The sequence below is a fragment of the Notolabrus celidotus genome, chromosome 16 (genome assembly GCF_009762535.1).
Source record: "Notolabrus celidotus isolate fNotCel1 chromosome 16, fNotCel1.pri, whole genome shotgun sequence".
NCBI classification, from domain to species: domain Eukaryota; kingdom Metazoa; phylum Chordata; class Actinopteri; order Labriformes; family Labridae; genus Notolabrus; species Notolabrus celidotus.
In genome coordinates, this window is record NC_048287.1 from 14,958,339 (window position 1) to 14,972,129 (window position 13,791).

The 13,791-nt window shown below is 42.1% G+C and overlaps 1 protein-coding gene across 3 annotated transcripts in view; it reads left to right on the plus strand.

The window, feature by feature from the left end:
* The window catches only part of cdk6 (cyclin-dependent kinase 6), a 39,228-nt gene that overhangs the window by 10,377 nt on the left and 15,060 nt on the right, over positions 1-13,791 (plus strand). For all 3 annotated transcript variants that reach the window (XM_034704109.1, XM_034704110.1, XM_034704108.1), the window contains one exon: positions 497-664. In XM_034704109.1, the coding sequence (XP_034560000.1) occupies positions 497-664 (168 nt within the window). The remainder of the gene's footprint in view (positions 1-496; positions 665-13,791) is intronic.

A 13,791-nucleotide genomic window follows, 5' to 3' on the forward strand; every position in this document is an offset into this window, starting at 1 on the left:
GTGTGTGTGTGTGTGTGTGTGTGTGTGTGTGTGTGTGTGTGTGTGTGTGTGTGTGTGTGTGTGTGTGTGTATGTGCGCGTGTGTCAGTTATCAAACATCTGCTACAGTTGACAAGAAAAGTCACAGGCCTCCTCTAGTTAACTCCCCCCATGCCACAGTGTCTCTGCCTTTATGCTTTACTTCTCACTGCAGGCTCTTGTCATTCAGGCCTTTTGTTGTCTGGTTTGGTGAAGGAATTAATTTGTTGTCTAACATAGAGATGTGCAGACATGAAACCATCTGTCTTTGACATTTTGCAAGAAAAACTGTGTTGTATCTGAACCCAAATTCCTGTCTGTTCTGTTTACCCACTATTACATTCACTAGTGTTATTTTTCATGACACCAATATCCCAAAACTTTGATCCCTTTGATCCCTCCTTTGCCATTTAATTGTTGTCACTGTCATGCTAAAAATAAGCCACTCCTGTCTCTCTTCCCCATTTTGCTGCTTGCAGGATATGATGTACCAGCTGCTCCAGGGGCTAGACTTCCTGCACTCACACCGCGTGGTTCACCGTGACCTGAAGCCCCAGAACATCCTGGTGACCAGCGCGGGACAGATCAAACTGGCCGACTTTGGTCTAGCCCGCATCTACAGCTTCCAGATGGCGCTCACCTCAGTGGTGAGTTGTGACGTTCTTACCTCTGACCTCAGTTAGTCTCATCCCAAAGTTTCTTAAAGCAGAGTGACTCAAAACAAACACTGTTAGCCGGGCTGATGAAGAGAGAGTGAAAAGTGGGTCGCAGGATGTTTAAACTAGGTCACAGACAGAAATAGACCTGGATAGGGGAATGTTGAATGACCTTAAGTATAAGTTTGTGATGTCATTAAGAGCACAGGCTCTGACGCAACATGAGAGTGGCTTTTTTCCACTTGTATTTAGCTGGAAGTGAACTCGGTGTCATGCTGAGAGGTTTTAACAAACTCAACCTTTAGAATCTGAAAATTTAGCTCTCTATTGTGAAGTAGGCAAAAAAAAATCCAATAGCTAGATCAAGAAATACAACAAGAATTTGATATTTATTTCCATGCACAATGATTGGATTGACTCCCTTTTTGCTATTTGTTCCTTGTGCTGGATGGTCCTCCCTTATTTTACTTGGTGAAACAAGATATTGAGTGGCATTTATCAAACTGTTTAAGCTTGGAATACAGGGTTTGTTACACTAGAGCAAAACATGTAGATCATTTATTTGACAAATAAGAAGCAGGGTCTTTATGAAAAAGTCTATAGCTTTAACATTATAAATGTGCACACCCACTAACACACATAATCATTGACACTCTGCCATGAAGTACCCTCCCATCTCCAGAGAATTAGATGAAAAGCGTCTTAAGTGACGTAGCGGGCACTTACAGAGCATCAGCGAGCAGCTCCACAACGCCAGGCCAAATGCTAGGGTTTTTTCTGTGTAAAATGAGAGCCAAGGGCCCCCGTGGTCCGTCTCAGGAATCCCTCAGTGGCCGCTGCAGACAGGGATGGGACAGACGAGGAGAGACGGACACCCCTCCCTTCCCACTGTCGGTACTTTGATGTCCGACTGTTGAGCTGTGGGCTCTGATGACCAGATAAAATAGAAAGAGAGACTGAAAGGAGTCTTTGGAGGACTTTGAAATAGGAAGAGATGAGACTTTGGAGATTAAGGAAGCGGGCAACAGTAGCTCAGTACCTTGTTATAAGCTTTAATTACTAAAAGAAGGTTTCCTTTTACTTCACATTCACACAGATATTTGCAACCCCATGGATTTAGCTTCTTTGCTTATCAACCTGATCAGTCATGAGGCCGCAGGTTTATTTGTGCATGATAATTAGATTAGATTGTTTTGTCCATTTTTTGAATGTTTGATTTTTCCATGAAGGACCAACCCTTTATGTGAATTTGATATAATGCATGAACTATGATTGTTTTACTTCGGAGGTTTCAGAGTGTGTTACAGGTAGAGCAGGTGGAGATGTAATAAAACTTAAAATACTGGTAACAAAACATTAGTTACTCACCAAATCTGCTGGTAGGGCATCAAAAACACTGGAAGCAGGATGATGGTTGGAGGTGAAGGCCATGAGACTCGAGTTATGCCAAGTAAGCAAAACTTACATGGGAACTGAAAGAGGCAGTGTGTTACAGTATTTAAAGATTTGTTTAAGTTGGCCTAGAATTATCTGAATCTAAAAATAATTACGTTTTTGTTCACTTGAATGAGCCTTTTATATCTACATAAGAAGCGGGAACATGGAGGCCACTTTTTTGCGCCACCAGGTTTCTACAGTGGCACAGAGGGGACAAACTTTTAGCAGCCCAATTCTTTTTTTGTATTTAGTGAGTGGCTGCCTGAAATGCTCTTGTTGGAAGACAAACTAGAAGAAGAGAGTGGTTGCTGTGGGCAAAATAATTTTTGAGTTTTTGATGGTAAAAACTTGACAAATGGAATCATACTTATGCATCAACAGCATCTGCTCGTCCTTAAAGGTCACCATCCCTTCTGCAACTTCACCAACAGGAGGGGTGAGCAAGGAAGCTGTTTAAACTAGAATATGACCAGTAGATATTGTATTTTCTAAGCACTGTACCTTTTAAGGGAGACTCATCCAGTAATACTGCATCGTCCAATCTGGGCCTTTGATACCACACAACAAGAGTTGAGCAGCCAGACAAGTGGACATGGATGCTCCTGTTTTTATGTAAACTATAGGTGCTTTTCCAGCACAAGAACTTTACCTCGGAACGAGGGACGTTTCCCAGGAACTATGTGCTTCCACAGGGACCATTTAGTTCCTGAAAGAGTAGTTCCAATGGTTAAAAGTCCCTGGAACTTCTGGTCTAAATGCACCTTATACCATCTTGTAAGGACTCTTGCCAACTCCTTCAAGACATTCTTTAATTCAAGCTTTTGAAGACCTTACAAATCAATTTAGTTTCCAACTGTTCCATGAATCCAGCAGTGATGTAAATATTCACAGTCCAGCATACATCTGGAGGAGCCTGGTCATTTGCCAATTACTTTATTGCACTATTTAAAAACAAGTGGTCCAGTCTTCTTCTCTGTGTATATTCAGTTATATATTTCAGGCCACGGTAATTTTTCTGTATTTTTGTAGGGGGAATTTTTATGAATCAGATAAAGCTAGTCAGTGTTTTCCTGTTTCTGTTAAGTATCGTTCTGACTGATCAAAATACTCAACTAACTCTCAGGGAAAGAGGTAACTCACCAAAAAGTTCTTATAGTGTTACACAATATTCAGTGTGTCTGGTTTCACTGAAGGATTTTGTCTTTGTGTTGATTTTGTTCTTCACTATGCCTCAACTCGGGCACTTTTGGAGGTACACTCATGATCAGGGAATTCACCGGCAGAATTGAGTGGTGGAAAATAAGCACCCGAAACTACTCATGCATATACACTTGCAGACTCATTTCCTTCCTTGGTTATAACTACTGGGGCTCAGAATTTAGATGGGGAACGTGTGAGTGAGGGTGTTTGCATGTGCATGGGCTGAAGCAAAAAGAAGCAATGTGAGCTCAGGATCTCCACTTCTAGATTAATACCCCTCTGTCTGGAATCCCCCTATCTTTTCTCTCACACACACGCACACACGCACACACACACACACACACACAATGTCCATCCATCCATTCAGTGTTTCCCCTTGCTAATAAAAGCAGATAATCTACACTGTAGCAGCGAATATGCACACAAACACACAGCACTTAAGAGGATCTTCCCCTTTACCCAACAGATGAGCAACAGACCAGCAGTTGCTTATTTAGTCACCTAATGCCACTGTTACTGGCAGACAGATGGGCTTTAGAGAACTGCTGTTGCTTAAGCAAACGAGACACTTCTCTCTCGCTCTCAAAGTGATTCATTTAACACTTCTAGAATGACAAGATTGTTGCAGCAAACATCTGCATAAAGTCATCAAAAAGAGCCCCTCGCTCTTCTTTCCTTCCCGGTGTCACTAACTGAAAGTAGAACTGTTGTACTTTCTGCTGATGATTTACCAGCACTGCTCGAACTTCTCTTTTTGCAATGAGTTTGCTTTCTCACCTAGCAACATGCAGGGCTGTTAATATGTCATTGACCAAAATGCGCTCCAAGTGTGTTAAAAAAAAACATGCAATGGAGTCTGGCTGCATTTGCACATGCATGGCTTCATGTGACTGATGGCCCCATCGGCATCACCCACCAACCATGCTGCACATATTTCACCCTCCAAGGGAGAGAGAGAGAGGGAGGGAGACCACCCATTGGGTCGGTACTGGGGTCCAGATTAGGCTACCCCTGGCAGTCCCTGGAGATCTGTTGCTTTGTTGATGGTTTTTTAATGACCCCAGTCAGGCTCCAGGCTCATTGTACTTGCTTGAGTGACAGGCAGATGGGGAAAAGCTGATGGGTTAATCTGACAAACCAGAAAAGAGTTGAGAGGGGGCTTTTTTTCTGTCCATCTCATTGAGATCCCATTCCTGCCAAAGCGCCTCAGGGGGAAACTGTTTCTTCTGATGCCATTTGAATTTGCAAAAAATGCTGCATCAGAATACAACCCAGGAGTCTGCAGATATACTGGAATTCCTCTGTATAATGCATTGTTAATGATGATTAACATTCAAATAAACATTATAAGTTGTATTTCGAGCAACTTAGATGGAAGTCTATCAACGTCTGTGTTGTACCTGTCCAATCACAGGCCAGGAGATATTTTTTTAATCATCCTTCAGCTTATTCAAACTTTAGAAACTTAATTGTGAGTGAACAACTATTTATTTTACTAGATTAGAAAAGGAATGTGAAATGTCTTCAGACGGGGTGCAGTGAGGTTGAGAACAGGAAAGAACACCCCCCTGTTAGATTATAGACACTGGTGGTGATGGAAGGGGGCAGGATTTGATGAGGGGTGGACATCTAAAGAACTCAACTCAGACACTGATGAGTAGGGTTAGAGGTGACTGTGGTAGAGTAGAGTTTTAGAGCCTTAACTTAAGACTGGCTTTTTTTTTGTTTGTTTGAGAGTGACGACTAAGCCAGCCGGGAAGTAACAGATAGCTGAAAGGACTTATGAGTTTCGAACTTCCGAGTGACTGGAATGAGTAACTCCTTTAGGATTGCGCCTGGTTGTGGTCTTTGGAAAATTCTGCATCATATTATTCCAAACAAAGTATACACTACCGTTCAAAAGTTTGGGGTCACTTAGAAATGTCCTTATTTTTGAAAGAAAAGCACTGTTTTTTTCAATAAGGATAACATTAAATTAATCAGAAATACACTCTATACATTGTTAATGTGGTAAATGACTATTCTAGCAGCAAACGTCTGGTTTTTAATGGAATATCTACATAGGTGTATAGAGGCCCATTTCCAGCAACCATCACTCCAGTGTTCTAATGGTATATTGTGTTTGCTAATCACGTTAGAAAGCTAATGGATGATTAGAAACGCGTTGAAAACCCTTGTGCAGTTACGTTAGCACAGCTGAAAACGGTTTTGCTGGTTAAAGAAGCTGTAAAACTGGCCTTTCTTTGAGCTAGTTGAGTATCTGGAGCATCACATTTGTGGGTTCGATTATACTCTCAAAATGGTCAGAAAAAGAGAACTTTCATATGAAACTTCACAGTCTATTCTTGTTCTTAGAAATGAAGGATATTCCATGTGAGAAATTGCCAAGAAACTGAACATTTCCTACCACGATGTGTACTATTCCTTTCAGAGAACAGCACAAACAGGCTCTAACCAGAGTAGAAAGAGAAGTGGGTGGCCCCGGTGCACAACAGTACAAGAAGACAAGTACAGTAGAGTCTCTAGTTTGAGAAATAGACGCCTCACAGGTCCTGAACTGGCAGCTTCATTAAATGGTACCCGCAAAACGCCAGTGTCAACGTCTACAGTGAAGAGGCGACTCGGGGATGCTGGCCTTCTAGGCAGAGTGGCAAAGAAAAAGCCATATCTGAGACTGGCCAATAAAAGGAAAAGATTAATATGGGCAAAAGAACACAGACATTGGACAGAGGAAGATTGGAAAAAAGTGTTATGGACAGACAAATTGAAGTTTGAGGTGTTTGGATCACACAGAAGAGCATTAGTGAGATGCAGAACAAGTAAAAAGATGCTGGAAGAGTGCCTGACGTCATCGGTCAAGCATGGTGGAGGTAATGTGATTTTCTGGGGATGCTTTGGTGCTGGTAAAGTGGGAGATTTGTACAAGATAAAAGGGATTTTGAATAATGAAGGCTATCACTCAATTTTGCAACGCCATGCGTCGCTGTGGACACCACTTGATTGGAGCCAATTTCCTCCTACAACAGGACAATGACCCAAAGCACACCTCCAAATTATGCAAGAACTATTTAGGGAAGAAGCAGGCAGCTGGTATTCTGTCTGTAATGGAGTGGCCAGCACAGTCACCAGATCTCAACCCCATTGAGCTGTTGTGGGAGCAGCTTGACAGTATATGGTACGCAAGAAGTGCCCATCAAGCCAATCCAACTTGTGGGAGGTGCTTCAGAAAGCGTGGGGTGAAATTTCTTCACATTCCCTCAACAAATTAACAGCTAGAATGCCAAAGGTCTGCAATGCTGTAATTGCTGCAACGGGAGCATTCTTTGATGAAAGCAAAGTTTGAAGGACAAAATTATTATTTCAAATAAAAAATCATTATTTCTAACCTTGTCAATGTCTTGACTATATTTTCTATTCATTTTTTAACTCATTTGATAAATAAAAGTGAGTTTTCATGGAAAACACAAAAATGTCTGGGTGACCCCAAACTTTTGAACGGTAGTGTATTTGATGTGAGGTGGGTTAACCCAATCAACTTAACAATGCAACAAAACAGTAAAACAATACTTTGGATGGCACTGCCTTCATACTGGACCAATTTTAGCCACCCATAGGCAGCCATTTTTGTTTGGGAGGTTGACAGCATGGTCCCATGAAGCCCATCAAGCATCTGCTCTAATGGATGTCATGCGCATGTCGTTGCTTGTCAAATTGGATTTGGAAAAGTCAAGGGGAATGCCACCAGACTTTTATGTTATCTCTTGTTGTTGAACTCTTGTTTTTCTTGTTTGAAACCCAAATAAACGGGTGGAGTGCTATGATTTATAGAAGATGACAAGATAAGCTTATTATTAGGGAAAATGTTTTTGTGTCTTCCCTCTGAGCTTATCTTAAGTGAGTCTGTTTATTGAGTTACGCAGCAGCCAATGGGAATTTTATGAGTCTTTAAGCTGGGTTCTTTCAATTCTTTTTCAGTAAATAAATGCTCTCTGGGTTTCTTTTTATATGATCAAATGAATCATTTATCATTACATTGCTGTTATATGCCATCATCAGATTAAAAGAAGTGTCCTCTAACAGCCTGTGAAGTAACCAACATATCTTCTATTGTTGTGGAGATATGCAGATTAGGGAAACTGTTACCTGATCAAAGGTATTCTCCCAACTCTTCCCCTACTCCCACTCTTCCTTATAGCCCTCCCACTACGATAATAAGAATAAGACGCACATATCTCAGACGACATCAAACAAATTGAAAGCAGATTTCCTGCCTGCACTCAACCGACGATGGGCCTTTACAATAAAAAGCTCTTAAGAACAGTCAGACTCCATAAAGTCTGGATTTTTTTTTTTCACGATGAAAGTCTTTTCCAATTTTTTTGCCACTTTTTTATATGTAAACCAGAGTATGTGGGTGTAAGTGAGAGGAAAGTGTTAGATTGGTGTGTTCTCAATTACTGAACATTATCGTAATCTTACTACACAGAGATGACAAGGCAGACAAAATGTCTCGAAGTTGACAACCCACAAGTTTCTTGTTATTGGCTGTTACCAAGATTTGCCCTGGTTGAAGCTTGAAATGATAAATGGGCTGTACTCGTATAGCACATTTTTAGTCTTCTGACAACTCAAAGTGCCCATTCCTGTGACGTTTATACACTGATGGCGGAGGATGCCACAATCCCATCCATATGTATTCACACACTGCTGGCTATGCCACCACAAGCAATTTGGGGGTCAGTGTTTTGCCCATGGACGCATCCATCTGTGGACTGCAAGACCTGGGATCAACCACCAACCTTCTGATTGAGTGACAACCAACCTCCACACTTAGCCACATTTAAGTTATTGAAAAGATGTAGGGCAATAACAACCATAAAACCTCTTTGAATGCCCCATAGTATCCCACATGGATACAATTATTCAAGAAGATCAGGGCCTGCCCCAATATTGATGTTGGAAATATCAGTTTATCTCATAGCAGATCCTAATTGGAGTTTTTTTTTAATGTATTGTTGTGGCTTATTCTAATATTGTTGTCATCAGTTCCCCATAAGGCTACAGACGCAAACTACTGTTTATCATCAGAACATGCACTGTATGGACAACAGTTTTCAGACGCCTGACCATTACATCAACAGGGACTGTAATGACATTGTATTCAAATGCATATACTTTGATATTGAGTTGGTCCCCCTTTTGTGGCTATAACAGCTTCCACTCTTCTTGGAAGGCTTTTCACAACACTTTGGAGTTTTTCTGTTGGAGTTCTTGCTCATTCATTCTGTAGTGCATTGATGAGGTCAGGCACTGATGTTGGACCAGAAGGCCTGGCTCGCAATCTTTGTTCCAGTTCATCCCAAAGGTGCTCAATGGGGGTTGAGGTCCTGGCTCTGTACAGGCAAGTTAAGTTCTTCCACACCGAACACATCAAACCTTGCTTTGTCATGTTGGCATAGACAAGGGCTTTCCCCAAACTGTTGCCACAAAGTTGGAAGCATAGCATTGTCCACAATGTCTTGGTATGCTGAAGCATTAAGATTGCCCTTCACTGGAGATAAGGGGCCTGATTGAAACACATGAATTCAATAATTCAGGTGTGGCCAAATACTTTTGTCCATATAGTGTATTCCCAAAGTTATCAAGGCCTTCATCTCACAACCTTTGATTGAGCACAAATTTCCAGAACAAACTTCTTGAACATAAGATTCTTAAAAAGAAATAATAATAATCATTGCTTTAAAGGCTTCTAATAGTGCTTTTATAAACCCAAATGGACTAAGACACTATTTTTAGTACTTTAAAAGTAAAGAAAAAAACTTTAAAAAAATTGTTAAGTTAGATTTAATACATATATTGTTGTAAAAATAGTTCTAGAATAAAAAGTATGAATGATGATTAGTCATTCAGCTCCTGAGTTTTGCATGCAAAAAAGGTTTATTATGTTTACTAAGCAAAATCCTTGCAGTAGGCTGAAACATTAGGGTAATAGTGTGCCTTCCAAAGCTGATGCAATTCAGAATTCAGCCACTGCAACCTGTGAATGCCAAATTATTTGCTTATGGACTGAAATCCATCAGCACTGCAAATATTGGCTGATACTGATACTCAGCTGATGTCGGTGCATCCCCAGTGTCCCACAGTCTTTAAAGTGAGCAACACATGCAAGCATCAGTCGCTTACTGTCACTAGTTCTGCAGCAGACTTAAGGAGAGGAAACAGACATTTCTTACTTATAATGACCAAGAATTAATAAGACAGTGGTGACTGTAATGCTCTTATTTTCCCAGACAGTGTGTTTCCACTCTGGACAGACAGACAGAATAAAGGAGAGAGAGCAGCAGCAGCAGCAGCAGCAGCAGGGAGAGGGAGTGGGGGAAAACCCTTGCACTGCACGCAGGAGAGCACGTGCAGCGCACTCTGGGAATGTTTAGATATCTCCTCAAACGGCTCCGCATGGGAAAAAAAGGAAAAGTCATGCTCTGTGCTTTGACTGCAGCCGGCTGGAGCAAAGGGGGCTGGCCCCAATTTGACATAAGCAAACACACACGCAAACACACACACACAAACACACAAACACACAAACACACACACACACACACACACACACACACACACACACACACACACACACACACACACACACACACACACACACACACACACACACACTCCCCTCTACACCTCACTGTTTTAATTGTTGATGGCCTCTTGGCCTCCCTCCAGTTAGGGAAAAGGGGGTACTACTGATTGGTATGTGTGTAGTGCATGTGTGCACACACCAGCATCTGGATATTGAAGCCTTGTCTGTACCAGCAACGGCAAGAGGAAGAGGAGGGGGGGGAGAAAAAAAAATTACAGCATATATCAGGAATTTTCCAGCTAATGATGTGCGGATGTGGTAGCACTGGAGAGAGAGAGCCACTGACTGTGCTGTCTTTGTTTCACTCGTCGAGGGCCCCATGCTGCATTCCTGTACACTGTGCATACTTTGGCAACAGTTGTACTGCCCATTTTTTCTGTTTTACTGTATACAGTTTGTGTGCTGCTCTTGCACTTTTCTTTTGAGACTCCTGTAACTCTGTCTCTACCCCCCCCTCTCTCTTTTAAATCTCATCTGCCTCTCCTTCCTTATTTCCTTTCTTGGCTTTGTGAAGCTCCATTGTTAGGACTATAAATTGTCCTTTTTGCAGAACAAGAGAGAGAAAGAGGGAAAGTGAGGGAGGAGTGAAATAATGGTGTTTACAACATGGCTGACTGCTAGGGCTAGAGCTTCGAAAGGGGGCCTCTCTGGAGACACAACATTACAGCTCCAGCTCCACTGTACTCTCAGAGTGCATAGTTTTGTTCATTTTATTATTATAACATCCGCTCAGCTTCTCCCATATGTGCCCTGCATGTACACTCTGCAGCTTTATCTGTTTTCCTTCCTTAGATTCACAAAGGAAGGCTTTAATTTGTGGTGGATTGCGTTCAGGAATGTAATCATTCTAACTTAAGACTTAAATCATGAAACGGGGGAACCATTTACCTGAGAGACTAAACTGCAATTCACCCTTATTTCTCTATCTTCAATAATTGCTGAAAGTTAAGACCTCCAATCACGCTCTTATGGATTCATTTACATCAGTAATTTGGCCTCAGGTGCATCCAAAGTACTTATCTATGAGGGTGCACGTGTGTAGAAGGTATGTGTCTGTGTGTGCAGTGCTGCTCTTTCATCCTGTGCTTCCTCAGTGAGAGAGAATGTAAATACAGGCCCCCAGCCAAGTCCCATCAGCCCCAGTGCCTCTGGCTCTGCAGCCTTAAGCTCCTGCCTCAGTCATCCTCATGGTCTCAGGTCGCACATGGAGAGTGACGGGAAGAAAATGCTTGTGTCATGGTTCAGTAGCATGGGATTTATTTCTGTAGTCATCTTGTAGGACAATTTCTATACCTTTTTTTGGTATGTTTTTTAAGTTGTATTTTTGGTACTTTTTAACACTGTTTAGGGTGGAGATGATAGTAGATAGTGCAGGAAAGGGGCTGCAGGCTAGAATCGAACCCGGACATTCCGCCGTACCAGCTTATCCATTTGGCTAAATCTGCACCCATAGGACAATACTTTTGAGTCATTTTACCCTTGGGCCCTACTGCAGCAATTCAAAAGTATCCACTCACCTAAGGTCCCTTCAAAATGGAAGTAGACCCAGCTTCTAGCAACAGGTAAACAGTTATATATGTTAGTAAGGGGTGCTGGTTTAACTTAGTAGTTAAAGCTTGTACCCCAGAGCAGTTTTAGTTTTGACCCTTTTGTTGTATTTGCTCAAGAATATTGAACTTTTTTTTTTGTTAATTTAAATTTGAAGTTTTTTTTTTCTTTTCTCCTTGATGGGACATCTTGATAAGTGCAGGAAATTAAGAAAGTAGGGGAGGACATGATCTAAATCCTGTTTGCATCGATCCTATTCCCAGTGGGATGAGGACTGTTTGTCAGTACATGGGGCACCTGCTCTACAAACTGGGTTAAACTGGGGGCCCTAAATATTTTTTAAACCAAATTATCTAAACCACTTCACTGGAGATAAAACTGAACATCTGGAATGTCAGTGACCGTCCCTGTTACTAGGATTGACTATTATTCTTGATGATTGATCTTTAGAACTTGACAGTTGCACACCAAATTTTGCAGATTCAAAACAAAATTCATGCTTTGGATGTAGCATAAAAAATCGGTCTGGTTCAGTTTTTTTTAGTCTTGCATAGTTTATACTACATGCATGTGAGCTCATCTCTTGAGTTACCTTTGACCCAGAAAGTACTGTTTTTCATGACCCACAGGAATGATGGCCAACACAATATGAAAATAAAACCCAGGCTTGAATAAACCGGAATTATCCTTTAAACATGAAACACATGCTGCAGATATCTTGCATACATTTGCATACACACACACACACACAAATGCACACATGCACGCACGCACGCACGCACGCACGCACGCACGCACGCACACACACACACACACACACGCAAACACACACACACACACACACACACACTCAAAAGCACTTGGCAATGGAGCACGTGAATTCAGGCAAAAGCAGGTGCTCCCTCTGTCACGTGCAAGTACTCACACATAACACAAACCAAACGCCCCCGCACTCACATGCATGCACCCTATTGTCATTCTTCTTGGCTGCACATGCACTGCTCTGGTGGCACAGGTCCGGATGTTGCAAGTCATACAGTCTTGGAGGTCCGGCGCAGGAGGTCTGGAGGTCCTCAGGGGCAGAGGAAGCCATTTCCTCCCTGAAGCGGAGCGGGGAGCAGAGAGCAGCAGTGTAGAGGAGGAGGAGGTGGAGGAGGAGGAGAAGAGTGGTGGTGAGGGGGAGGATGCTCTCAGCAGAGAGGAATTCTCAGAATGTTGTCCTTTAATCTGGATTCAGCCTAACACACACACACACACTCACACACTCACACACACACACACACACACACACACACACACACACACACACACACACACACACACACACACACACACACACACACACACACAGTCTCTCTCTCTCTTTTTTTCTCTCCCTCTGCTTTATCTGACCTCCTCTGGCTTTTCTGTTACCATGTGGAAGGGAAGAGGAGTGTGAGATAGGCATAGACAGATTGAAAATGCAAAGCAACTGACTTAGGGGGAAAACAGTGTTTTGCACAGTTTAGGGGGTGACTTACTTACCCTGTGCCTGTATCTCTGTTTCCATTCAGCCTGTTCAGAGGAGGGAGAGCAGGAGTGTGTAATGAGGGGATATGTGAAACAGAACAGAGAATGAGAAGGGTGAGAAAGGGAGACTAAGGAAGAAGGAATGCAAACGTGGTCAGAAGAAGAGGAAGGGAAAGGACAGAAAAAAAGCTCAACAGAACAACATTGAAATCTGGGAATGTCTTTTTTTATTTTGCAGCACTCCATGTGTCTGCATTATCATCCCTGAGAAATCTGCTAGTAAGTTCAGTTTAGACCATGACTTGTAGCATGCACTCCTGTAACAAGGACACTAAGTATAACAGACTTGAGACTCACTTGATACAGAGATATCCAAGTATTCTCTGGAGTGTGAGACTGTGTGATAAGGATATTGTCATGGATGTTGCAGACTCTGCAACTGTTATGTAGACTTTACTGCACTGTGGATGTGTGTTTTACAGACTCGAGGGGCTTAAAGAAACAGACAGACGGAGAGGGGGATGCATTTTATGGAGAGGGAACATGGGATTACAAGAGAGAGGGAGGAGGATGAATTTAGAGTTGGAAGGACTGCAGAGTGAGAAGAAGTGCGGAGAGTGGGCTGCTTGTTGGGAAAGGACTGAAAGTGGTCTCAAACTTTGAATCTGAGATGTGAGATTTTTGTAATCAGCAGAGACAACTGTGTTATTTCTTAAGCCTGATGCGTGCTTTTCTTTCAGTTGCAAAGATGTTGTCCAAAATTTAATAAGAATAAAGTTAG